The 26,851-nt window shown below is 39.5% G+C and overlaps 2 protein-coding genes and 1 pseudogene across 2 annotated transcripts; 2 read left to right on the forward strand and 1 right to left on the reverse strand.

Moving 5' to 3' along the window:
• The first annotated feature begins 1,221 nt into the window (after positions 1-1,221).
• On the forward strand, positions 1,222-7,795 carry LOC144204515 (protein cordon-bleu-like). Its single transcript, XM_077728553.1, is given in 5 exon segments — positions 1,222-1,499; positions 1,501-1,896; positions 1,898-2,032; positions 2,034-2,231; positions 2,233-7,795. Coding segments are annotated over 5 exon segments (1,113 nt in total). The 3' UTR covers positions 2,339-7,795.
• Positions 2,043-23,361, reverse strand: rftn2 (raftlin family member 2). Its single transcript, XM_077727553.1, has 9 exons — positions 22,654-23,361; positions 14,200-14,380; positions 12,345-12,453; positions 11,298-11,475; positions 10,995-11,213; positions 10,614-10,720; positions 9,936-10,039; positions 8,727-8,808; positions 2,043-8,281 (listed from the first exon to the last, which is right to left on the reverse strand). Exons 1-9 carry the CDS (start codon positions 22,790-22,792, stop codon positions 8,087-8,089), a joined length of 1,314 nt encoding a protein of 437 aa, XP_077583679.1. The 5' UTR covers positions 22,793-23,361; the 3' UTR covers positions 2,043-8,086.
• Positions 3,207-7,795, forward strand: LOC144203936 (protein cordon-bleu-like; annotated as a pseudogene).
• Positions 23,362-26,851: the final 3,490 nt, after the last annotated feature.

A 26,851-nucleotide genomic window follows, 5' to 3' on the forward strand; every position in this document is an offset into this window, starting at 1 on the left:
AAAACAACTTAGAAGGGCTGAACCAAAATGGCACCATGAAGAAAAATCGTGTAAATAGTGAAATATACAACGGTTATCAAGCAGCAGAAATAAATTTTGGAATGAATTTTGTGATTTGGAGTGAAACTGATTGTTGTTGTCAGAGAGAGAGAAAAAAACAAGTCGCACTTGAGTATTTGTTGCAAACTATGAAGAAAAACAATGTGATTCATAGTCTTAAAAAATACAGTACTAATGCGGTATGTAGATAATATTTTTCCTACAAATGAGGTGGTGGCGATATAGATTTTTTTTTATTTCTGGGCAAAATACTTGTTTTAGCCCTGCTACGTGTAGACAAGGTCTTACTTCACACGCAAGATGAAGTTTTTGTCCTTAGCATTCTCGCTTTGTCCTGCCAGTGAGGAAAACCACGCATACATGTACAGTTGTGGTCAAAAGTTTACATACATACACTTGAACATAATGTCAAGGCTCTCTTGAGTTTCCAGTTATTTCTCCAACTCAGATTTTTCTCTGATTGAGTGATTGGAACAGATGCTTTGTCACAAAAAAACATGGATGAAGTTTGGTTCCTTTAGAACTCTATTATGGGTGAACAGAAAATAGTGCTCAAATCTGCTGGGTCAAAAATATACATACAGCAGCACTAATATTTGGTAACATGTCCCTTGGCGAGTTGGGAGTTTAGAATGGACATGCTGTGGTGTGTGGACCCAATGAGCATCCAATGAGTCCTATTTAAATGGCCTTAGAGAAGTCACCAACTGTTGTTACTCATAATCACTCACAAGAAGTTAAGAAACCATGCAATGAAGCTCATTTAACTGACAACTTTCTAAGTCACCAAAATTGCTAATTCATGTTGCTGTATGTATATTTTTGACCCAGCAGGTTTGAACACTTTTTCTGTTGTGAAGTTGCGTAAAAACAGGAGTCACAATAACATGTGCATTTCAAAGGACATACATATTCCCTATTGGCTCTATGACAAATTTGCAGCCGAACAGTGACACTTAGTGACACCTATGATGGTGGTGACACTGATGATTGTAATATGGATTGAATGTCCCTATGACATTTAACCGTGACACGGATTGAAAGATTATGTGCAAGGTTACGTGACATACAAATTCTCTATGAGAAAGAACATCCCGTCAATAATCATCAACGATGTTTTTAACACGTCTCAGTGACTGTTGTACCTTTTTCATGACATCAATGCTGAAACTTAATAAAAGCCCGACTTGTGACTTGGGAAGAGGGAGAGTTCCACCACTGACCACTCATCACATCTTTACCAACTCTGTGCATGATGTGGTTGGGACACTCAGCATAGATTCAAAAGAGAACATGATGAGACCCACTGTCAATTTTAAGTTGATTCCACTACATGGATACCAGACAGCTGTTACTGAGGATGGATATAAGCCGCTGATGGACTTGCTGGTTGACCTGTGCAGTCGCTACCAACTAAATCCAGCGCTGCACACCCTGGAACTTGTCACCTCAAGGCCATTCTTTGGGGTTCAAGCCCAACGAGTTGCTGGGGTCTCTAGATGTGGCGTCTGTCCTCATCAAGGACAAACCCTGGTAAGATCTAGCTGCCTGCAAATCAGCACCAACAATCCCAGAGCGAACAGGGAACTATCACGGCAGCCAGAAAGCAGTGATACGGGTCAATCCATTAGTACCACACCAGGCCCTGATCCCGGTCATCTGTGAAAAATGAGAGTTCGATCCTACGTGTGTCGAGCTCCTTAAGGATAGCGTCAGTCGCCAAAAGTTGCCACTGGATAAATCTTTAACACAGCTGGGAATCAAGGAGCTCTATGTTCTTGATCGGAGTTTTGTTCTGCAGCCCAAGATGGGTTCATCTCCAGCTCTAAACTATTCAGTCTTTTGGTCAAGGAACTAACAGTTTGGACAGAGGAACTAAGAAAGGCCTTTTAGGTTTATTTCAGTTTGGCAGGAGGAAGACAAGGTCGGAAACCTCATCTTTAGTCATGGATGACACTAATGATAAAATAATCCAAATGTTCCGCACTTTCTGCAATCTCAGATGTATCTACCCAAGAGGATCAACCTCGTACAATGGAGGTGTCGCGTTCAGTGACAAGTGTTAACAAGACATCCCCAAAGAATGAAATCAAAAAGAGAAGAGCTCCTCCACCTCCAGTGCCCGCGATCCTCTCATTGCTACCCAATACTTTGGCGAGTTGTCAGATGGACTCAGTCAGAAAGCCAGGACAGGAAAAGAAAAGCGCCAGCCCCTCCTTCAAGTCCAGATTCAATCACCCCAGAATCTTATGGTGCTTCTGTAGTACCCCTGAATTAGCAATTATTGCTTTAAACACAGGGGGAAATGATCAGACAGGTCAGTTGTTGTTATTTTCAAGCCAACTGTACTGAAAATTATCAATTCACACAAAACATAATATACAATTACACCCATATATATACATATAAATATATTATAACCCAAAACACTTGTTGCATAAACGGTCATAACTTATGACTATTGTAACTTGTTACCTTTTGTTTTCCAACTTAGAAGTCCTTAGCAGGCCAAACAAAGGAATCTCAATAGCATAGCTTAGCTCCATTTGCTACTACCGTCATACACACATACACATGAGAATGCTAACGCTAACGGCGGCCGAGGGTACGTTGCTAATGCTATTACATGTGCTCTACTCGAGGCTCGTGAAATCTCAATAGCATAGCTTCCTTTGCTACGACCGTCATATACTGCACACTATAATGCTAACGCTATAATGGCGGCCGAGGGTAGCTTGCTAAATGCTATACATCTCCACCCGAGACTCGCACATTCACACACACCCATCAAAAGTAAACAAACATTACTAACCATTATCTTCTTTCTCACATGCTAAGCATTGTCTCTTGCAAACTCCACACTCAATCGGTCTCTACAACAAAACAACATACCGTTAAAACACGGGGAAAAAAATCAGACAGGTCAGTTGTTGTTATGTTCAAGCCAACTTTACTGAAATGCCTGAAGATTTCCCGCGTTTCAGCTATATGAGCCCAGACATAAAAAATCGAATACCGATGCGTACCCTTACTATTTGGCTGGAGGCATTAATAATCGAAGACTGATAAACACCCAATCCCAAAACTAGTTTTCCATCATACATGCACTCATTTATAACTTAAACACTTTTAGCATGTGACCCTCTCTCATTTATAACTTACTCACTTTACCCTGTCACACTTCTACTGCTACTCCCATTACTGTTAACCAATCAAGTCAAAACCATTCTCCATCTCTCTACACTAAAATGGCCGAGACAATGATGACAATCTCATCGAAAACTTCAAAAATCACGAGGCCACAATCTCCAATCCCCAAAATTCGATCTCAATCTTTCTTTACTGTTGCAGCCAAAAGTGTTTCCCCTTCACTAAGCAAAATAATTGTCCAAAGCCAAGTACTTAACTCTGAACTCAGCCATAGTCTTGGCTCTAATCTTGACACAGATGACACTCTGTCCCTGACTACCAGAACTGTATGTGAACCAGTGCATATTAACCATCTTGCATAGCATAACCGCACCAAAATGAAGGAATTAGGTGAGGGTAGCAGTAAGCAGGAACATTTAAGAAGTGGACCTGCTTCAAGTCCGATCTCTAAGACGCAGTGTGAGTCAGTCCTTAACCGTAAAATGGATGAAATTGAAAACAAGAGATGTGGCACAATAGGAACAACTGATGCTACAGCGCCACCTAAACCCCGACGTTCACCAGCCTGGGAACACCGTACGCTATCTACACCTACCAGACTTGGTTCCATTCTATTGAGAGCAGGGACGTCAGTGTCCAGGCCTCAGGAACGGAAGCCCCCGAGGCTGAGACATTGTCCCTGGGAAACAGCAGTAGTGGAACCAGTCTACCAGATCAAGGTTATGCCGCTTCTGACTGACGCTCCCATCCCATATCTGCGGAGGGGAATATATTTTTGGAGAAGAGTTGTGAAGCCAGACGAGAGAATCCACCAAGGCCTATTAAGGACCTTTCCAGTGATAGTGATGAAGGATGTGCTACCTGGGGATCAAATAACAGTCAAAGTAAACTCCAGCCAATGTCAGGTAAAGTAAGCAGCACCTTCCAAGAAAAATATAAATGGCTCCATCAAGCAAAAACTGATCCCGTCCTTCCAGTGATTGCTGGTATATCAATGTCTAAAGTAGACCTAAATATTCCTGTCACAGCCATAGATGAAGTGCTGAAAGAATATAAACCTCATTTGGAAAAAAATGAGTCAACAGTACTCACTAAGACAAAGTTAGCAGATCACAAAGGTTTAGAGTGTTGCAGAGTGGCACAAAAACTGCTCTACAACTGTTTTTATTGAAAAAAATAGCATTGCAAATGCTAAACCTGATCAATATAGGAACACAATGGAAAATGGCACAAACTGCCACACGGAAGAAGGGAAAAATGAAGACTTAAAAGAGGCTACACAGAGACTGACACTAGTGAAACCTTTTGAACCTGAGGAAAACTGTGGAAGCTTATTGATTAAAAGTCAAACTCTTAGATCGGATTCCTTGATGGAGAGTAACGCTCAGTGTTTACAAGAAGTCTTTCCATTCCCAAAGACACTGAGAGATCAGTGTCCACAGAAAAAGTAGATAACCCAAGTCTTTTCCGCAGAAACTCCAGTTCACATATGGTGCACAGGACAGTTACTTGTAATGCCACCTCTCGATTTGGTATGAAAACCTTTACTGTTGTTCCATCCAAGGCCTATGTTATGCAAAGTGGTGCACAAAATGCATCGACCTCATTTACTGCTGGTGCTATTAAAATTGATGAACATGGAAATATCATGAAAAGGTGTGGTCTCCACGACAGAATTGGTGATGCAACGGCATCAGACATTACCAGAAGTGAGGAGTGTCCGCTGATCGGAAAAGCCAAAGCCTTTTGGAGCTGCGGTGAAAGACAAGAATGTGCTCTACCTTGTCGCACAGGTGTGATTGACAAGGAAACACTAAGCTTAGAGAGCATTGGAAGTACTCCTGCAGCTGTGACTACAATGACCACTTACAGACAAGAACCCCTAAAAACACAACAAACCATTGCAAGTACCGTAGACAGTGCTCTGCCCAAAGAGACCAATGGGAAAATCAATGAAACAATAGATCGCGGCAGCATTAAAAATAAGCCCCAAACAGTTGGTAATGATGTTTCAGTACCTGAAAGTATTAAGCAACCACAACAACCCCTTCCGTCCTTCCTTAAACCAACAAGACGTACGTCAAGCCAATATGTGGCATCTGCAATGAATCAATATGGCCCAATGGGGTTCACAAAACCCAACTCTTTGTCTTTTTCTACACAGAACCTTGCCTTCCATACACTAGGCCATTCAATGCAAGGGAATCCACGACAGTCATCCAAGATATCATTGACAGATAGGACGTTTAACAGATCGGATCTTCACCATCCTTGTCATGGGGGGTCCATGAGCGACCCTGAACTTGTATTTGAAAGCCAGAGGGAAAATAAGAGGACAAGAAGGAAAACACTGAATTCAGCGACGATTCACTTGGACCAGTATCAGACAGAATTAAACACTTTCAGCCAAGTGTTCCTACACAAATCGCCATAACGTAACGTGAAATTAGAGATGTCAGAGACAATCAGCGTAGAAGCCCAAGCATTTCATGCAGAAATGATCCGCAATCTACTGCCAAACCCCAGATAAGCACACGTCTAAAAGCCACGCCAAAGTCAGAGCCTTCACGTACCTTGTCAGACAGTGGTATACCCTGGATCTCCACCCGTCAACATATTTGGACCCGTTAAAAAGGACCCGTTAAAAAGTTCAAGCCAATGGTCTGCAGATCAGTTGAGAAATATACCTCTCTGCACAGTAATCTAATGGAGGCCATCCAGGGAAGAGGAGGCAAGGACAGGCTCAAGAAGATATTGTCCTCTGAAGCCAGAAGCAAGAAAGAGACTGACGATAATGAGCGGGCTGCTCTTCTAGCAGCTATTAGAGCCCAAAACAGCACTGGAAGGCTTAGAAAGACTAAATCTGGTGCTGCTGCTGAATTAGAAAGGTTCAGGTTAGCTTCACAAGAGGACTAAGGGACAGATGTTCCCTCTTCTCCTTCACCAATTTCTTTTACTTGCACTTCTCCTGGTTTTTCATCTCAGCCTCCATCCATACTTGCTTCTCTTCCTATGGAATTTGATAAAAAGACTACAGTGTCCACAGAAAAAGTACATAACCCAAGTCTATTCCGCAGTAAATCCAGTTCACATATGGTGCACAGGACAGTTACTTGTAATGCCACCTCTCGATTTCGTATGAAAACCTTTACTGTTGTTCCATCCAAGGCCTCTGTTATGCAAAGTGGTGCACAAAATGCATCGACCTCATTTACTGCTGGTGCTATTAAAATTGATGAACAAGGGAATATCATGAAAAGGTATAGGTCTTCACCACAGAATTGGTGATGCAACGGCATCAGACATTACCAGAAGTGAGGAGTGTCCGCTGATCGGAAAAGCCAAAGCCTTTTGGAGCTGCAGTGAAAGACAAGAATGTGCTCTACCTTGTCGCACAGGTGTGATTGACAAGGAAACACTAAGCTTAGAGAGCATTGGAAGTACTCCTGCAGCTGTGACTACCGTGACCACTTACAGACAAGAACCCCTAAAAACACAACAAACCCTTGCAAGTATCGTAGACAGTACTCTGCACAAAGAGACTAATGGGTAAATCAATGAAACAATTCATCGTCGCAGCATTAAAATTAAGCCCCAAACAGTTGGTAATGATGTTTCGGTACCTGAAAGTATCAAGCAACCACAACAACCCCTTCCATCTTTCCTTAAACCAACAAGACGTACGTCGAGCCAGTATGTGGCATCTGCAATTAATAAATATGGCCCAATGGGGTCTTTGTCTTTTCCTACACAGAACCTTGCCTTCCATACACTACGCCATTCAATGCAAGGGAATCCACGACAGTCATCCAAGAAATCATTGACAGATAGGACGTTTAACAGATCGGATCTTCACCATCCTTGTCATGGGGGGTTCATGAGCGACCCTGAACTTGCATTTGAAAGCCAGAGCGAAAATAAAGAGGACAAGAAGGAAAACACTGAATTCAGCGACGATTCACTAGGACCAGTATCAGACAGAATTAAACACTTTCAGCCAAGGGACAGATGTTCCCTCTTCTCCTTCACCAATTTCTTTTACTTGCACTGGTTTTTCATCTCAGCCTCCATCCATACTTGCTTCTCTTCCTATGGAATTTGATAAAAAGACTACTAAATTGGGATATTTTCAATTTCAAACAACTGAGTGTACAATGCAACACGATACACATTATTGAATGAATTCGGACTTGATTAGTATGCATTTTATAAGTAATGAGTTAGTTGCTGCAAATGACCCAATTATGCTAAAATCATTAACCCTAACAAACAATTTAGTGGGTTCAATTCTACTCATATAAATGTGTGCATTTGTTTCTGGATACTAATTGATTTGAATGTAACTGTTGCAGAGAACGGAAAAGCTATTTCCTGAGGAGAGCAGCCTGAATTGCTTTTTGTATTTTTTCCTATTTTTTGGTATGATTAGTTAATTTGTGGAATTGCAGGAAAGGCCGCGCGGTCGCTTTAAAATATAACACAGTCTCATGCCTCGTTTTTCCTTTGTGCACGGTTGGTAAGTATGGGGATCTGTAACTTCAGACCCAACACTGTTAACCCATAATAAAGTTTTAAAAGAACCAAACTTCATGAATGTTTTGTGACAAAGAAGTATCTGTTCCAATCACTCTATCAGAGAAAAATCAGCGTTGTAGAAATAACTGGAAACTCAAGAGAGCCAAGACATTATGCTCTTCATAAGGGTATGTAAACTTTTGACCACAACTGTATATTGAAGGAATGCACAAATGCCATTCCATATGTTCTTGTTATGGCTTGGGTTCAAAACAAAAGCAAAAAAAGTGCAGTTTTCCCACAGAGGAGAACTATTTTGCCAGAAAAATATTTCCTTCATCTAGAATTCCCCCGTGTCCGTTTACATGCACGTCACCTCCGCTTTGCCCTCCTCCTGGTCGAAGCCACCCTCCTCTAGTGAGCTGGGGAACCCACCTCCAAACACCGGAAACCCTCCGATGCCCCCGGAGACGGGGGAGAGTTCCTGGTGAAGTGCAGCACCGCTGACGGCGCGACTGACAGATCGGTTAGACACTTCGCTGTGGACTGACAGAACCTGCACATACGTGTCACATTGATCAATTTATGATCAGAAGAAATAGTCATTTATTATCACTTCAAAATCGTTCAGGCTTTTTCAATATTTAACGAAGTCATTGTCATCAGTCATCTTTAAATGTCACCTATTAGACCCCCACTGACTAAATTATGTGTTTTGCATTCCAACACTATAATTTATTATTACAATCAAGCACTTGCCAGATATACCCAAATTGCAGGAGTAAACAAATAAAATGAACAGAATAGATAAAAAGTAGGGATTTTCATCGGTTAGAAGTCGTTTTTCAGTATGTAATATGTCAACAGTAATATTAGTATTCATACCTTGAGATATGAGCTTAATGCGTTCTGGCACAACGTTTCCCATAGAAATGAACTATAAAATACAAATTAATTCGTTCCCACCCTGTGAAGAAAACACACATTTAAAAATTTCTTACCTGGTTCCTGTGCAGTGCAGTCACTTGATTCCTGACAGGCCGCTGAAGGAAGACAACTTGCTTGGTTGCCAGATTACCATCACTAACATGGACAAACAGAACAAGAAGCAAACATGAATTCCATACCAGCAATTACATACTAGATATCATGCAATAAGAATCCGTTTTGAAGTACAGATTGCTACATTATCTCAGTAATGCCACGTGCTAAGATTTTTTAAAAGAATTTCCCTTCAAAGTGAGACATTTATACTCCTTATTAAAACCATGACTTCATGGAGTTAAAAAAATGTGAATCAGGGAGCGCCCAATGCATTTTTTCTCTGTTTTTGCTTTAGTCAGTGCATAAATGGTAAAATTCAACCATTTTAAGCCAATTTTAAGGGTGTGGCTTATACGCGGGGCAGCTTATATGCGAGAAAATACGGCATGCCTCCTCCACTCGGCTCCAGTTAAAGGTAATGATGTCTATCACAGTTATGATGTACTTCACAAGACAGTCGTGCATTGACAAAATGCAGTTCGATCCTTTTAATTTGGGCCCCAAAAACAGTATTGTATACTACTACTACTACCCCATAACACTTATTCCACATCTTGATGGCGTCGAGAAGTGTTCCCCTTATCTGCTTCTATGTCAGATGATACGTTTACTTCATCATCATTGAAGGCGTATGTCCATTCAAATCGATAGGCTTTGATGCCAAACACGTCTGGTTGAAAAGCACTCATCTTTACTCCAGTTTATTTGCACCAAAAGGTCTGAAATATCCACCAATTTGAATTTTGGTTATGGATCCTGCCTTGTTGCTGTTTTGCTTTTAACGTTGTACTATGTAAAAACCTTTCCAGAAAGCCAAATTCCCTTTTCCTACGTGGTCACAATAAATGCACATTAAAATAATTGCGTTCAGCTCCTGATACGTTATTATTCAAATAATTAGCAATAGTAAAGGGTGGAATAAAAGTGCTCGATAATAGCCCGGTGAATTGCATTGAATTCTTCGGCAAATCATTTTAAAGTTATCTTGTATGAAGGTTGTGTTAAGAAAGTTTCAAAGATAACTAGCAAAAGTCCTTAAGTTGCAACAAAAAATATATACTTTGTAGCATTTGTGATATCACAGTGTTCTGTGTACAGCATAATCTCATTTTGTGCAATTCTGATTAAATATGCGTTGAAAAATATATTCTTTTGCACATTGTTACCTATCATGACGTATGATGGGAGTGGGCAGCACGCACGTCAGTAGCCACCCAAACTCGGCCAGAGTATGAAGCAGTGGCCCATAGTCTGTTTTCACACTCGATCCCTGGATGGATAAGACAAATTCACAATATTGAAAACTATTTTTATCTTTATAAGTGACATAGTACCAAATAATACATTTTTAATTAATTTAAAACAATTGAATATGGTATAAACTTCCAGCGATACCATGATATATTTCTTCATCAATTTTGTTAATTATTCGCTTTACAATAACAAAGGTGGCCCGGCGGATGAGTGGTTAGCGCGTTGGAGTCACAGTTCTAGGGTTCTGGGTTCAAATCCAGGTCGATCCCCCTGGGTGGAGTTTGCATGTTCTCCGCGGCCCTGCGTGAGTTTTCTCCAGGTACTCTGGGTTCCTCCCACATTCCAAAGACATGGACGGTAGGCTGATTGAACACTCTAAATTGCCCCTAGGTATGATTGTAAACGTGAATGGTTGTTTGTCTCCTTGTGTCCTGCGATTGGCTGGCCACCAATTCAGGATGTCCCCTGCCTCTGGCCCAAAGTCAGCTGGGATAGGCTCCAGCACCCCCGCAACCCTAGTGAGGATAAAGCACTTCAGAAAATGAGATGACAATTACAAAGGCTCATAATGACAAATGTAAAGTTTCAACCTCAATGACGGTCCATTGTTCTACCACGATGGTGTCATTGGCAGGAGGGGCGGTGCTCTTCTCTTCATACACGAAAAGGCCCTCTAGCGACCGCGGTACGGGTTCGCCTGTAACACAAACATTTTTTGCAGTCATCACTTTACTTCCGTGAGAAATCGTGACTGCGGGTTTAGAACTAATCCACAGAGTGAAAGCTCCCTCGTGTGAAAGGAATGGGAAATGAGGTCATTAAAGCATCGGAGACCACACTAAAAATAGTCAGAGGACAACAGGATGCAACAGCCACTAAAGGAAGTGCTAAATTTCATGCATGAATCTTTCTTTTATGACCACCAAACAATAACAGAATGGCTACACATGGGGATTGAATGCACGGCTGACCTTTCGGGGTGTCCCAGTAGACGAAGGAGTCCACTAGCGACCAGCCTCTGCGGTAGTAGGCCGCTGTCAGCTCCAGCCAGTCGGCCTCCAAGGCACTGACCACTTGGCCCTTCCTGGAGACGCGCATCGACAACGCCCCCTGATGGTACTGGTACGCCAATGACTCCAAAGGGTTACATCCCGGGGCCCAAGAATGGAAGAAGACCAAAAGTCGCATGTCTGCGGAAAAAAAGAATGATAGTCAGTGTCTTTTATTTGGTTAGAATCTTTGAGAACAAAATGAGAAGTCCCAGGAGGTCTGACCAGGACAGTAGATGTTCTCTTCCAGCTCCCGCTCTACTGGGGGTGTGCGAGGCGGAGAATGTGGGGGTGAGCGGCATCCCTTCTTTGGGCTGTGTAGTCTGCTGCCATTGCTCAACACGCTCACCTGCTGGAGGACCGAACCAACAAAACGGACACCCCCGCGAGCGCTGTTGTTCACCTTTAAAAGAAGGTTAAAAAAAAAGAAGACAAAAAATACATAAATAAGTAAACCAATCAAGTGAGAACTGGTCTTTCCACTTTAAAACATTTGTGACATTCACCCCAAGAACTTATTTTACATGAGAAAACAAAATCACAAAGCACAACTATAGTGAAAAATGCATCATAAGGAAATGCACAGATTGTTAGTTAGTTTATAGAGTTTTATTCGAATTATCCTGGATGCCACCCACACTGCTAAATAACTTGTGGTCAAGACGTATGACATTTCTGAAGAAAGATAACATTTTCACAATAGAGCACGGCTAATGGCACACGACTTGTCATGCTTTTTGAGGGATTGTAACGGATTACAGTAATCCCTCGATTATCACTATCGGTTAATGTAGACCAGACATGGCCGCGTTAAACGAAAAACCGCGAAGTAGGATCATTGAAAAAAAAAACCCCAAAAACAAATAGATTATTTTTTCTTCAGTGCTGATTCCTAGTAGCTAGAGGACAGGGGAGTGGCTTCCGCTTGCGAGTTTCAGTGTGGATTTTCACATTTTTACGAACAATAGCTTCAGTTCTAAGTTCTTTGTTTTACAAGTTTATTAAAAAAAAAACCCTCAGAAAAAAAATCTGTGATGTAGTGAATGACGCCGCGAAAGTTGAAGCCGTGATATTCAATGGAATCCTGTAAAGGCATTTCAATTTCTTTCAACCGTAAGAATTGATTTGTGGCACCGTACAAGGATGACAACTGAGATAGAATGCTTCCCCTCAATTTAATCTGAGAATGGGCTTCACTGTGTAACATAGGGTTCCACATGAAGAAGGCAAATTCATGAAATAAGAAGTGAAATTGACAATTTACACACTCACCCTATCGACAAGCGCCCGAACAATGTCGCTCGTCAGCGAATCTCCAGTTAATGGCCATTCCTCCACCCTCAGCACGGGCACACTGTGGCACGCCGATGTTTTCTGTCGACTATATGGAAGACATAAAAACAAAACAAATCAAAAAAGAAATTGAAACTGAACTAACCACAAACAAAAATCGATTAATTAGAGAAGAAAAAAGCCTTGAAACATTTTTTGCTGCTTTGATTAATCATTCAACCACCCAATGGTGAAGTGGTCCTTTTGCCTGCCTTTGGTGCAGGCGACATATTCCCATTCGGTAGCGGGGTAATTGTGAGTGCGAAAATTAATGAATGAGTAATTGTGAAATTAGATTGGCGTCCTACTGGTTTGTTTTACAAGTGTGGTATTTAGTTTTAATAATATTGAAGGATACATTTTATTCTAGTGGCAACAATGAATATGACAAATCTCATCTACAATGGTCACATTTTGAAAGAATTGTGAATGAGCAGAGCAAGCTTCCTGTACAAAATACAATGCAAAAAAAATAAACAATGATGAACACATTTATATCAAAGAGCTGTAGTCACTCATGTAGATCTCTGGAAAGTAAGGCATGTTATTGATTAAGCCACAATGCTTGATCGTGCTCTAATTTGGCATATTACTGCGTCCATTATATATTAATATGTTCAATATGTTATATTGTCATTCTACTTCAAATATAATGTCTGGACCTCCCTATGTTATGTTTGCATTTTCTCCCTGTGCTTACGTGGTTTTTCTCTGGGCGCACCCAACACAGCAAACTTATTGAAAATGTTGTGAACCCGTTTTAACCCATTCTCCTCATTTGAGGACAGCCTGGAATGCCCTTTCTTACTTGATATCAAGAATATTCCACGTTTTATATAAATGTTAATGGGTTAAAATTGGTTAAATTCATTTAATTTTTAAAAATGGCTACATATCAGGTAAATGTACATTGTTTCTTTTTGTGAGGCTGAAAATAGTCTACTTCCCAATGGTGATGACGTCTTCAGTTGATTATTTTTTTTAATTTCATATTTCATAGCAATTTTTGGTTTGGAAGCAAATTCATAAAAATAAAGATGCCTGCCAAAATTTCTCCAGGTTTTATTATTCATTACATTTCATAGTGTAAGGAGGCAGTTGTCTTATCTTTATTGCACAGCAGACCAACAAAAATACTTTTTAAAATCATATTTCATATTCTGTTTTTTAAGAAAGCTTAAGTTTATTTACTCAATCACAGAAGTTTGAAGTTTCAAATTTGAAAGACAAAAGATGTTACAGTTATTGTGATCATTATTGATAGACTGATATATTTTTTTTATTGTGATATTTTTTGTTATCTCGCCCAGGTTCAGGCATGGAAAATGAATAATTGAATGATGAATGATGCTGTACTCGTAAGACGCCAGATCGGTGAAAAGGTGTGTTTTCTTGATTAGAATCTAATCTTACCCCCATTGCAGCCCTTTGTGGAATAGTTTGGTGACCCCAAATCTAGACCATTCTGCAGTGATTTAATGTTAAAACATAATGACTATGCTCATTGTTAATATATGCAGACCTGCAGAACCACCTATCCTGATTGGCTGATGGATGTTGGCAAGTGGGTTTCTCACCAATAGAAACCAACATGTCAGTCTGGTGAAACCAGGACAAGCAAGAGTCGGGCCTCTCTGGCTCCCCACTCTGACCTTCTGGCAAGGTTTTGCATGAAATATGCAGCTGGCCCCATCAATCATTCATGGATTTACTCGACAGTTTGCTGCTGAGTGAACCGGCAAGCACGTGATTTTGTTTTGGAGTTTTCTAAGTAGAGTTTAGTCCATCGACTTACCTCAATCTGGGCCGAGCCAGCACGGCGCGGTACAGCAGGCTGAAAGGAAGTGAGCGCGTGCGGCCTACGGACAGGATGATGGGGTGAATAGCAGCCAGGATGTAGCCTTGTGTGTAGTATGGCTGCAGTGCCTGCGGCAGCTCAGCCAATGATGACACATACTGCACTGTGGGACGGCTACCTGCACCAAGGAAGAGGATAGAAATCAGTAGATTAAGTGTTGTTATTTGTTCATTCATTTTCAACAGTGTTTATCTTCACAAGAGTCACAACGGTGCTGCAGTATATCCCAGCCAACTATGGGCAGTCGGCGAGTTTGGCAACAATACTGGGTTCCATCTCATTGTCAGAGGTGTTGCCATGGGGTTTCGTAATAGTGATTCCAGCTTTGACAAAAACTCAAACTACAGCGCTTGCCAGCACTTTGGCCCAGGTATCGACAATCCATTCCAAATTGTCACATAACTCGTTCGATGCTGCCTGAGTATGGAAGTTTAATAGTGCTATGAGCACATGGAAGTCAAGTGCCTTGCCACCCGTCTGGGATGTTTTGAATGGATTTACCGTAATGCTTGGAATACGCGGGGATCTTTTCTAGATTAGATTACTTTATTTATCCCGTATTTGGTAAATTTCACTGTCTCAGTTGTACGAGGGTGAGAATACAGAAACAGACATTTTAGACATAAATAAACAGGGAATGGAAAAGTAAATAAACAAATATACATATATATGTATGTATATATACATATATATACACATATATATACATATATATGTGTGTGTATGTATGTATGTATATATATATATATATATATATATATATATATATATATATATATATATATATATATACACATATATATGTGTGTGTATGTATGTATGTATATATATATATGTATATGTATATATATATATATATGTATATATATATATATATGTATATATATATATATATATATATATATATATATATATATATATATATATATATATATATATATATATATATATATATATATATATATATATATATATATATATATATATATATATATATATATATATATATATATATATATATATATATATATATATATATATATATATATATATATATATATAAATACATGTATATAGACACACATAATTATGTATACATGCGGTTGGTCTTAACATTAAGACATTTTTTTGTTAAAGTTTTAGGGTGAATGTCCGCTGGGTTGATCACAATAAGTAGCGTGTCGGCAAGAAATGAAACCAGTCAGTCAAGCGATCAGGCTTATACAACATTTCGAATTTAGCCCCTAAACAAGGTGCACTGACTGCTTGGGCGCCCCTTTCATTTTAGAGAAAATTTTAGACTTTTAAGTGCGCCCCACAGGTGTAAAAATACGGTATGCTTTTCTAAGTCAGATGCTCCCAGGGATTGCTTCGCCCTGCCCTTGCATCGCTTTGCGCCTCACTATTTGAGAATCACTGATTTAACGTATTCTGTATTTCTAAAAATAAACAATGCACTGCTCTTCTCTGGAAAATCAATCATCTGCTTTAAATCCTGCCTATCTGGTATTGCATTTAAAAGTGTAATGTTAGTTCTGCTTGTGCTTTGAGCCTATGATACCAGTATGCAATTGCATGACCACATGCCAGTGTGTTTTTAGCGTCAGCGGTGACGAGGTGCTTATAAAGTGGGCATGTTCCATTTGGGAAAATGCCCCTCTTAAACTATTGAGGAGCTCACTACACAGCTGTGAGACCACAAGAGACCCCTGTGAACCTACACTGCTCTAGTTTACTTGCATTCCAGCAGGACTAAATGACGATTCCGATTCCTATTACGACTGATACAAAACAACACAACATACTTTCGTAGGGACTTTTATGGCAAGTCTCCTACCATTTAGTTTATATGTGGATCACTAAAGTCTTAAAAAAGCCACTCTGGAAAAACAGGCAACAAGGCTGTATTTAACGCGTCCCCAGAGGACCATACACACATTCACACAAACAGTGTTTTCAGTGGCAACACCCCCTCCCATCTCACTGCCACCAACACACTGAGGCCTCTGTTCACAGCAACAAAAAGTGAGGGAACAAAATAAAGGTCCTGGGGACTGGCAAGGAGGGTGAAAAGCAAAGAAGATGGGAGGTGTATGAGGGAGGGGGTTATTTAGAGGTCTGACAAGATGTGTCTTGTGAAAGACAGGAGATGGGGGGTTTACAAGATGGAGTTTAGGAGTCCGTCAAGGAAAGTGGGAAGAGTAAAATTTAAAAACTAAAGAAAAAGCAACAACCAGTTCAGAAAAACAGAGTTATACGTATAGGGAAGACATAACCTAGGTATTACACAAAAAAACAACACAGTGTTCCCTCGCTACTTCGCGCTTCAGCTATCGCGGACTCAGAGCTTCGCGGATTTTTTTCAGAAAAAAAAATTAAAGATATTAAGTTAAAATTATAAATTACATCATTTTACAAGAGGTGGAAACAAAATATTCAATAAGAATTAGTAATTGCATCAAAAAAAGGCCAAAGAAATGGTCAATAACATGGTGAGAGTTCAGGAATCGCATTGATTCATGGCTGTTTACAGGCGCATCTTCACCGCCCCAAAAAAACAATGTTCACAACTTCCAATAACGATATTTCTTACGTGCAAAAAACTGCAGTAGATCCTCCATCCGGACTACTATGATGTTTTTGCTTGGTGGTGCTTTTGTGCACGTGTTACACGTTTCTTTAAGCATTTTTGAAGGGGCACGCCTACTTCGTGGAAATGCAGCTATTGCTGGGGGTCCCCATTAACCACGATAAGCGAGGGAACACTGTACTAATATTTTGAAGCTGTCTCTTGGAACCATAATTTAACAAAATGAATAGTAATAGGAATAATTTAATTTGTCCTTTTTTTCTTTCAGCAACAGTATAATTTGTTACAATGTGAGAAAAAGCAGTCATAATATTTTTAAAATGATATTCTATCGGGAAGCCCAGCGGCCCGAGTGGTTAGCGCCTCGGAATCACAGTGGGGGATCTAGGTTTAAATCCAGGTTTGTCCACCTGTGTGGAGTTTGCATTTTCCCCCGGGCCCGTGTGGGTTTTCTCCGGGTACTCTGGTTTCCTCCCACATTCCAAAGACATGCATGGTAGGCTGATTGGAAAATTAACCTAGGTATGAGTGGGAGCGTGAATGGTTGTTTGTCTCCTTGTGCCCTGTGATTGGCTGGCCACCAATTCAGGGTGTCCCCTACCTCTGGCCTGAAGTCAGCTAGGATAGGCTCCAGCACCCTCTGCCACCCTAGTAAGGATAAAGCGGTTCAGAAAATGAGATGAGATATTTTATTTTTTGTAACAATCCATAAAAAATCCAACTATATAAAAAATATTCTTTATGTATTTTCAAACTAGTAAAACAGACTGAGCGTTCATTGTGTTCTAAAAATGAAAACAATTTGAACTCCTATTCAATTGATTTCTTGCCTTTAGATAATGGTCAATTTATTTTAGGATTAGTGGTGGATTTTGTATCAATTTAGGATGTCATTGATAGCTTTGACACTACGCATTTCAAATGGGTGAAATGATTTAAGGGATAACTCGGTTTATTGTGCCAACTCCAATTACCTCCATGTCAGACACACTCAAATGAGTGTCAATGAAGAACAATGGCTCCAAAAACATAGATTACCGGTGGTGCCATTGATACAAAAGGGAGCTGGCCTTCGAATCACCTCCAGATTAATAAGAAAAAAATTCTCCATTTAATCGTAAATAATCTGGCAAAGCCCGTTAGATGAGGAGATTAGACAGAGATTAGAGGAAACCTGTATTCAGCCGGGGAAATAATGACTTTCACATAAATGTCCATTTTTTATAAATGGAACAAAATATAATCCAGGGCATGCTACATAGGGATACATACTAGCCATCTACTGTATTTGTTTATATTTCATTGCATTACACATCTCCTGAGGTCAGTAAGTGTTTGTAGAATGTGAATAAGTGCTGAAATTTGGTTTCAACATGAAGGGCTTAGGAAAGGATTCTGATGTTGTTTGGGGCAGAATTTATCAGTTTGGTGATGCCCTGCTGTTTGGCAAATGTCAAGCAATGTCATTTCACAGTAGCAAATGTGCTGGACCTGTCATACTTCATTCAGCATGCCCAACTATACCGGAATCATCAGGTCACAATTTTATAATTAGGAATTAATTCATCGAGTAAGGGTTGTTTTCTTAATGCAAAACAGAAAATAACTGACAAATAGTAAATGTTACTTTGCATCTACTGGTGAAAAAGAGTATAGCAGGTCTTATGCACTTATAAGCCGCAACCTTGATTCAGTCATAATTTTATGAGTCACAAATATGGCATATATGGGAGAAAATGCGGTAATATTTCAACGTGTCAATCAAGGGACCAGACATGACAATGAGAATCTAACGGAGTTGTTGTGTGAAAAGTGTGCCCAGTTCTGTCATTATTGTGCTTCCATTGGTTTTGTGTAACAAGCAACAGTGGATAAATGAGTTTTTACATCTCCAAACTGCCAAAATCAATATAATTTGATTTATAGTGAATATATATCAGTGCGTGTTGACATATTTTACTTCTCTGACTGGCTATAGAAATGTATACGTTGAAAAGTATGTTCCTAACCTCATAAAAAGCTAGGCAAAAGTTTTTTGTCCTCATATCAAAGACAAAACTTTGTTTCAGTCTGAATTTTCACTCAACAATATAAAGTGAAAACTCCAATTGAGTGTGTTTGAGATTAAAAACCTTTAATGTATTTCTAGTGAGGCGCACATCCGAACTAAAATCTCCTCAATACCAGCCAAGCCTTTCTAGGGCACACGTGATCACAACTGTCAAACGCTTAACTTTCAACTTGAATGCAGAAACGCATCAAATTAGCTATCACCATCCTGCCACATTTCCCAGTACTGCCCCCAGTCAGTTTGCCCCAATTCAAGATACGCCAAAAGGAAACAGGGTCACATCAAACCAAATGTACATCTCTGTGAAAGTGCTATTCCAGGCGTGGACAAGGCAACAAGAAAATACTGTATGAAATTGGTGAGCCATTTGTTAGCCAGGTGCTCAATAGTTATTACTACTCACAAAGATTTAGATTCCATACAAACAGGCTTCCCATCCATCCAAGATCAATCATACTAACATACCTTTACGGTGAAGTTTCTACAGTCCACTAAGCCTTCTATAAGATCAATCAGCCTTTTCAACGCTATGTGTTTTCTATGAATTGTAAACCACCTGAGGTGATAACACAGGATTAGGATATGGTCTGTAAAATCCAATAAAGTTTTGTAAATTGCTCCTGATCAAGGTTACAATATTTAAATAAACATGATTGGAATTCAGTACGTTGTACTCATGTTTTAAGTGTCAATCTCCACTATGAACACTTGAAATATTGAAACAAGCATTAATTACCAGTCTTCAACCCAATTTATTGTGAATTGGTCGGTTTAGAATGCAACTATGTCTGAATTGTTGAATTGACTGTTTCTGTTTTGAATCACAAAGACTAAAAAAAATAAGGTAACATGCTTAACAAAAATAAAATATAATCAAGTAGCAACAACTTTTTTTTTTGCATTCATGCTTCTATTATTACAAATACAACTCAACAAGGGCCATCTGTGGTGCAGTAGTTCACATGCCTGACTTCTGTGCGGAAAGCATGGGATCGATTCCTGCTCGGTGGCGGTATGATCGCACAAAAAGTGTGTTTAGTCGGTCTTCCGCCCAAAGACAGCTTGCTTAGGCTCCAGCAACTCCTTCAACTCTTATGAGGATGCGAGGTATGGATGCCGAATGAATAACTCAACAAGTAGTAACCCCAGGACCCAAAGAAAATCCTAGAACTGGGAGGAACATGTGCTTAAACTCGAACCCACCACAATGCCCTTAACCACAAGTATTCTATTCATCTGATTCATTGATTTTCCATTCCACTTATCCTCACACGGCCCGTGTAACCCGTGACGGGTTACTGGGGTGTTGGAGATGATCCCAACCAACTTCAAGCAGTAGGCGGGTCATACCCTGAACATAGTAAAATAAACAACCAAATAAAAAAACACTCAAAGAACACGAAATTGAATGAGTGTGAGCGTGGATGGCGGTGTGTGTGGTCGTTAGCAGGGATAGGCTACAGCACCCCCGGTGAAAATGAATGAATGAAAAAGAACCCTTTAGATTTTTAAATAAATCTAAGTCAAGATTCTTGAGACTCTGTAAGGGAGCTATATTTTTGTTGTTTACTAGTTAGTTTCTCACATATAAGCCAACCCAAGGATAAACCGCCCCTTAAAATTGTTGAATTTTACAATTTCTTGCGGATAAACCACAAAATTGTTGAATTTTACAATTTCTCGCAAACAAGCCGCTCCCTGATTCCCAATTTTCCCCTCCATATCCATGTTTTAATAGGGGGTACAAATGTGCTATGTTGAAGGCAAAATCTTTAAAAAATTAATCGCACATGGTACTTCTGAGATACTATATGAAACAAAAGCACAATATTGTGATCATTATAATTTCATCAAGTAATGGGGGTTGTACAAAAAACAGCAAAATATGGTAGTTTGCTAGCCAGAGCACTGCTTACAGTTTTTTTCTCTAAATTTAAACGTTTCAGTTGCAGTTAAACTTGTCTATCCAAATATTGTCTGCCTATTTGTTGACATGGCGGTTTTCCATTCACTACTACAACACCATTTCCTCCCAAATGGGTCACCAGAAAACCACATGAAAGGATTATCCCTTAGAAAAAAAATAAAAATAAAACCAGATGAACATCTCAGATTATCCCACCGAAAATCAGATGAAGTAATCAATGAAGGTGCCTTTTTGCATTCCAATGCCCGTCTAGCACAGGCCCACAAAGTGTGTGAAACTATGCATGAATGTGTATGTCTGTGTGGTTGATACGACTAGGCTATTCGGCTCTCCTGACCTATTTTTCCACCGGCTGAAAGAAGGAGCCTGTTGCTGGGAAGAAAATGTAATTGAAATACTTTTCCACCAGTTTTTTGATACCTCGGTGTAGGTAAACTGCGGAAAGTGGGCCATATGCAAGAGCATTACATAGTGCAATTCTAAAAGCGCTAAAATATCTCAGCGTAACTGTCATAAATCTCAAAACAGTAAACCATCATTCACTGCTCATCATATATTATTCAATTTACCTTAGTTATATGTTTGAAGGTTGTGGAAATATCAGGAATTAAAGTGTTATCCAGTAAGGGACCGCGTCCTTCCAAAATTATCAAAACTTTTAATTTATTTATTTAAAATGGACAATTAATAATCTTTAACTAGAAATATACGACTATAATCCTAAATAAACACGTTTATTTAACTTTAAAATCATCCTAAAATATTATTTTAAAATATGATAATTTGACTTAAATATAGAAATGTTTCAATTATGTGCTTGTTCATTCACATGTGCAGAGATTTTCAGAAAAACCAACAACCCAAGCTAAATTTACCTCACCCCGACATTTGTAAAAATCTTTAACTTGAGAAGCAAATATTACTTGAACATACTTTGTTGACAAAATTACTATTTTCTTATTAGCCAGTACAGGAAATAATCCACAAAAACACATCTGGGTAAGAATAGGTAAGAGTGTGAGCCCTGCGATTGGCTGGCCACCAATTTAGGGTGGCCTGAAGTCAGCTGGGAGTTGCTCCAGCACCCCCTGCGACCCTAGTGAGGATGAAGCCGTTCAGAAAATAAGATGAGAAGCTACAAAACATTGAATCTTCACATAGCCACAGGATATATTAATGAAGGACCTACAAATAACAACAATGGGATGGCATGAATATAGCCTAAATTCATCATGGAAATTATTTTTAAAAAAAAGGAAAACATGTAAACATAAAATAAAGGTAAAAATTGCCCAAACAAAAACATACAAAGAAAGAACACAGATTAATTATGTTGTTATAAGTATGTAATTATGTATTATATATGTAATTATGTGTTTGTTAAATAACATCCTACATTTGATTGTCTTTTTAACTGCATTTAACTGACATGCTTAATCATACAAATACTTTTTAAGAAACCTAAAATACAAAAATTACCCCAAAACTTTATAAATAGCATCACTGCCACTCCATACTTTCCAAGCTAACTGACAAAGACTAAAAAAAAAATAAAACGTAACAATTAGTCATGCTAAAACAAAATAAAATGTAATCAAATGGCATCAACTTTAGTGGTAAACATTTCACAAACAAAAACATACAAAAGAACACTCGTTAATATTTGTTGATTGATTTGATTAAACCCTTTTATATTTTAATTGTATTTACTAACTGACATGCTTAATCGTGAATAGACCCCACATTAAGAAACCTAAAAACAAAACAAAAAACTTTAGAAATAGCATCACTACTACAACATACCTTCCAAGCTGAAGTCTAAGAGGACATAATCGTAGACAGTCTCAGTCTTTGTCTCCACTTGAGGTCTCTTCAACGTCGAGTAAATCTTCCCGGGACTGCTGTCCTCCGGGTCCTCCAGCTTCCTCAAGCCGCAGCCCATGGCCCCGGAGGCGGGGAAAGAGCAGTTGAGAAGCCCGCTGAAGGTCTTCCCGAAGCCCGGTTAACGGCTTCCACTTTCTCTCTCTCTCTCTGTCTGGTCCACTTGTTTGAGGGAATTTACACTCCCTAACGGTCTTTGCTCTTCTCCTCGAGTCGTAAATAGTGTTTTCTCGCTCCGGGTGAAAGGGGGGCAAAGAAAGCCGTTGTCGGACGTGAGAAGAAAATTACGTCTTTCAGATACGAAGCGGGCGGAGAACACTTGTGAGGCGTGGAAGGACCTGGTGGACTCTTCTCTGGAGGAAAAACTTTCCAACATTGTCAAGTTTGCAAAAATGACACAACTTCCTTTGAAACTTTTCAGAATAAGACAGTTCCTTCTTGAAGTTTTCCACTTCCATTCGAAGTGTTAAATAACTATACGTACTTCCCTCGTTGGTTGTTTTTGATCGTTAAAAAAATGATGTTCATTTCGGGATGCTCATTTTCTTTGGAAGGCGGCCTGGCCTCATGAGTGCCTTGCAGCTTTGGGGTTCAAATCCTGACCAGTCCACCTGTGTGGAGTTTGCATGTTCTTCCTGGGCCTTTGTGGGTTTTCTCCAGGTACTCTGGTTTCCTCTCACATTCCAAAAACATGCATGGTAGGCTGATTGGACACTCTAAATCTAGGAATGAGTGTGAATGGTTGTTTGTCTCCTTGTACCCTGTGATTGGCTGGCAGTCAATTCAGGGTGCCTCTGCCTCTAGCTCAAAGTCAGCTGGAATGGGTCCAGCACCCCCCACGACCCTAGTGGGAATAAAGCACTTCAGAAAATGAGATGAGATGAGATTTTCTTTTGAAGGCAGCCCGGTGTACGTGTGGTTAGTGTGTCAGCCTCATAGCTGTGGGGTCCTGGGTTCAAATCCAGATGGCCTACCTGTGTGGAGCATGTTCTCCCTGAGTGGGTTTCCTCTTGGTACTCTGGTCTCCTTCATCACCCCCTGGAACCCCAATGAGGATAAAACAGTTCAGAAAATGAATTCATTTTCTTTTGAAGTAAACTTGTAGCAATATATTCTGTTCAATTCAACAGGTAATAGCAATTATCTTTACATCGTTGAAATGACAGATTTGCTTTTGTGCTTTTATTTTGAAAGATGAAAGATTTTTCTTCTTTAAATTCTGGATTCTTACCATTTATCCTCACTAGGGCCGAAAGGGATGCTGAAAGCCTTTTAGTTTTAAAAGCAAATTATATAATAATTATTATCATTACAATTGAAAGTAAATTGTGCATTTTTTTTGTTCCTATATTTTTTTTGCTGATTTCTGATTTTTCTGTAGTTGAGTTTTGATGCCAACAAAAACATGTGTTAGAAATCTGTGTCAAAGACCATTTAAATTCAAATTTTAATGGCACATTCTAACATAAAATCAGACAAGGATTATTTTCCCCATCCCATGTTTGCGTTAAAAATTCAAAATGGGGTGCCAGTGATCGTTATTCGAAATGAAATATTGAAAATATAATTTTAAACTGACAGTGACAAAAATTTAACAACTTGTGTGATATTAAAAAAGTATATCTGCACGGGGAATAATGAATTGTAAATATTGAGTAAATTCTGTTTTTCTAAATAAATCGTATGTATGCCTTTGAGGAGATATTTTTTATCATATTTGTAGAACATCTGCTTACTCTCAGCACATGGCTTATCCTCACATTTCATCATTTTAAAATCTGAATCCCTGATCCTCCTTTGGGAAGAAACATTGTGCTCTTCCCATGTCACCACAGCAACAGCGGCTCAGGTCTTGTCCCTGTTTGACACATCTGGACTGTAGGCCTCGTGGTATTTGCCTTAAGTGTCTATTTTTAGCTGTTCATCCTGTTTTTCCATACCCCAAAACAATATTTCATGGAATCTTTTACAATTCTGTGCAAACATCTATTTCCTGTTTGCGGGTCCATACAGGATGAAGGATCCTCCTCCTGTTTTGCCCTTTTTGTTCTCAAATTGAAAGACATATTTCAAAAGGAAGAGAAAACAAAATGGTACAGTTAATTCAATCATAGACAGAAAATGAGGCAACAACTTCTTGTTAGTACGTCCGTCTCATAGTTTTGAGGTCGAGGGTTCAATTTCTGGTGGGTTCTGACCGTCATGTGTGGAATTTTTATGTTCTCCCCAGGCCTGTGTGGGTTTTTTTCCCCCCCAGATACTCTGGTTTCCTACCACATCCCAAAAATATGCATGTTAGGCTGGTTGAATATACTATAAATTGTCCTATGAGTGGGAGCAAAACATTTTGTGTCTTCTCGTCCTCTGTGATTGGCTGGCAAACAATTCAGGGTGTGCTGCTGAAGTGTTTTGCATTGAAAAATCTCAAGGGATATAAACCTCCAACATTTTTCCAAAATCAAATTTATCACACTGACTTAATGTCTCCAAATGTTGAGGTCAGCAGACCCTGAAATGATGCAAAAATAAATAATGTAATGGTTTTCCTTGCATACTTTATCTCCAAATATTACTTTAATCTTATAATATTACACAAAAAAAAATTGGCTCATACAGACTTGGGCAAAAGTTGATGCCCGAGAAACTAAACAACTTCCGGTTCATGTTAGAGGAAAAATAAGCAACAAAATGACTGTATCACAATTTGAATCTTCTAATCTCATCTCATTTTCTGAACCACTTTATCCTCACTAGGGTCATGGGGGGTTCTAGAGCCCATGTCCGCTGACTTCGGGCCAGAGGCGGGGGACAACACCCTGAATTAGTGGGCAGCCAATCGCTGCCAATCACATACATATCTCTCATATCATTTTCTTAACCGCTTTATCCTTACTAAGGTTGTGGGGGTGCTGGAGCTTATCCCAGCTGACTTCAGGCTAGTGGCTTCGGACACCCTGAATTGGTGGCCAGCCAATCGCAGGGCACAAGGAGATAAACAACCATTTACGCTCACACTCATACCTAGAGGCAACTTAGAGTGTCCAATAAACCTACCTTGCACGTTTTTGGAATGTGGGAGAAAACCAAAATACCCACAGAAAACCCACGCAGGCCCGGGGATAACATGGAAACTCCACTCACGACCCCCAAATTTGAATCTTATAGTAATAGTATATTCTATAATTTACCATTCATCATATTTTTATTTTAACCTTGTAATAGTTCAATTTTAATCTTGTTATATTCATATTAATTTGTCTCTCTGAATATTACAGTCTATGACTTTTTGCAATTTCCCGAAACACTGCCCTAGCACCCCCCCGGGACTCTTGTGAGGATAAGCGTTATGGAAAATGAATGAATACTATATGTATATATATAAATAAAAGATGTCTTGCTCTTGTTAAGACAGGAGTGTTAATATAAGGATTTTCAATCTGAAATGTCTACTGATCAAATTACATTGTATTTGCACCTATTTTATGTGTAGCCTTGAGGGCTCAACATTAAAGTGGTGCACTAGAAGATTTCGGTGAGTGGTCGTGTCAGATGAGTTGAACATCCCCCCCGCCCCCCACCAGCCTTCACTTGGAGGCCATCTGCTTCTTTCACTAATTCAATCAGTGGCAGACAATCAGGAATGAGCAATCAAGGAGTGTTATCTAATCATTCACTCATCAGCGATTAGGTCTGTAGTCACAACAACTCTATTCACACCCTTGTTTCTTCTCCCTGTTTCAAAAGATGTCAAGAGGAGTTGACTTCAGACACATTTTGTCAGCTAATAAACACTTCTCTGTAAAACACTTAATCCAATCAGTGGTTGGCCTTGTGTTTCCAGGTTCAAAGATGTTGTAAAATGAGCGAGACCTGGTCAAATACTAAGGCTACTTGGTAATACCTCAGGTTAGGTAGCGTTTTTATCTCACTAAACTCTGAGAAAGAAACACACAAATAACCCTACATGACATGAAGGGGCGTGGGAAAAAGGGGGTGGGCAGAAAAAGTATTGGAATAGAATTAAATGTGTTGAGTTCGTCATCAGTGCTTAGTTCAATAATCCCTCGAATATCACGGTTAATGTAGATCAGACATGGTCGTAATGAACGAAAAACTGCGA

The sequence above is a fragment of the Stigmatopora nigra genome, chromosome 11, assembly GCF_051989575.1.
Source record: "Stigmatopora nigra isolate UIUO_SnigA chromosome 11, RoL_Snig_1.1, whole genome shotgun sequence".
Classification (NCBI taxonomy): Eukaryota; Metazoa; Chordata; class Actinopteri; order Syngnathiformes; family Syngnathidae; genus Stigmatopora; species Stigmatopora nigra.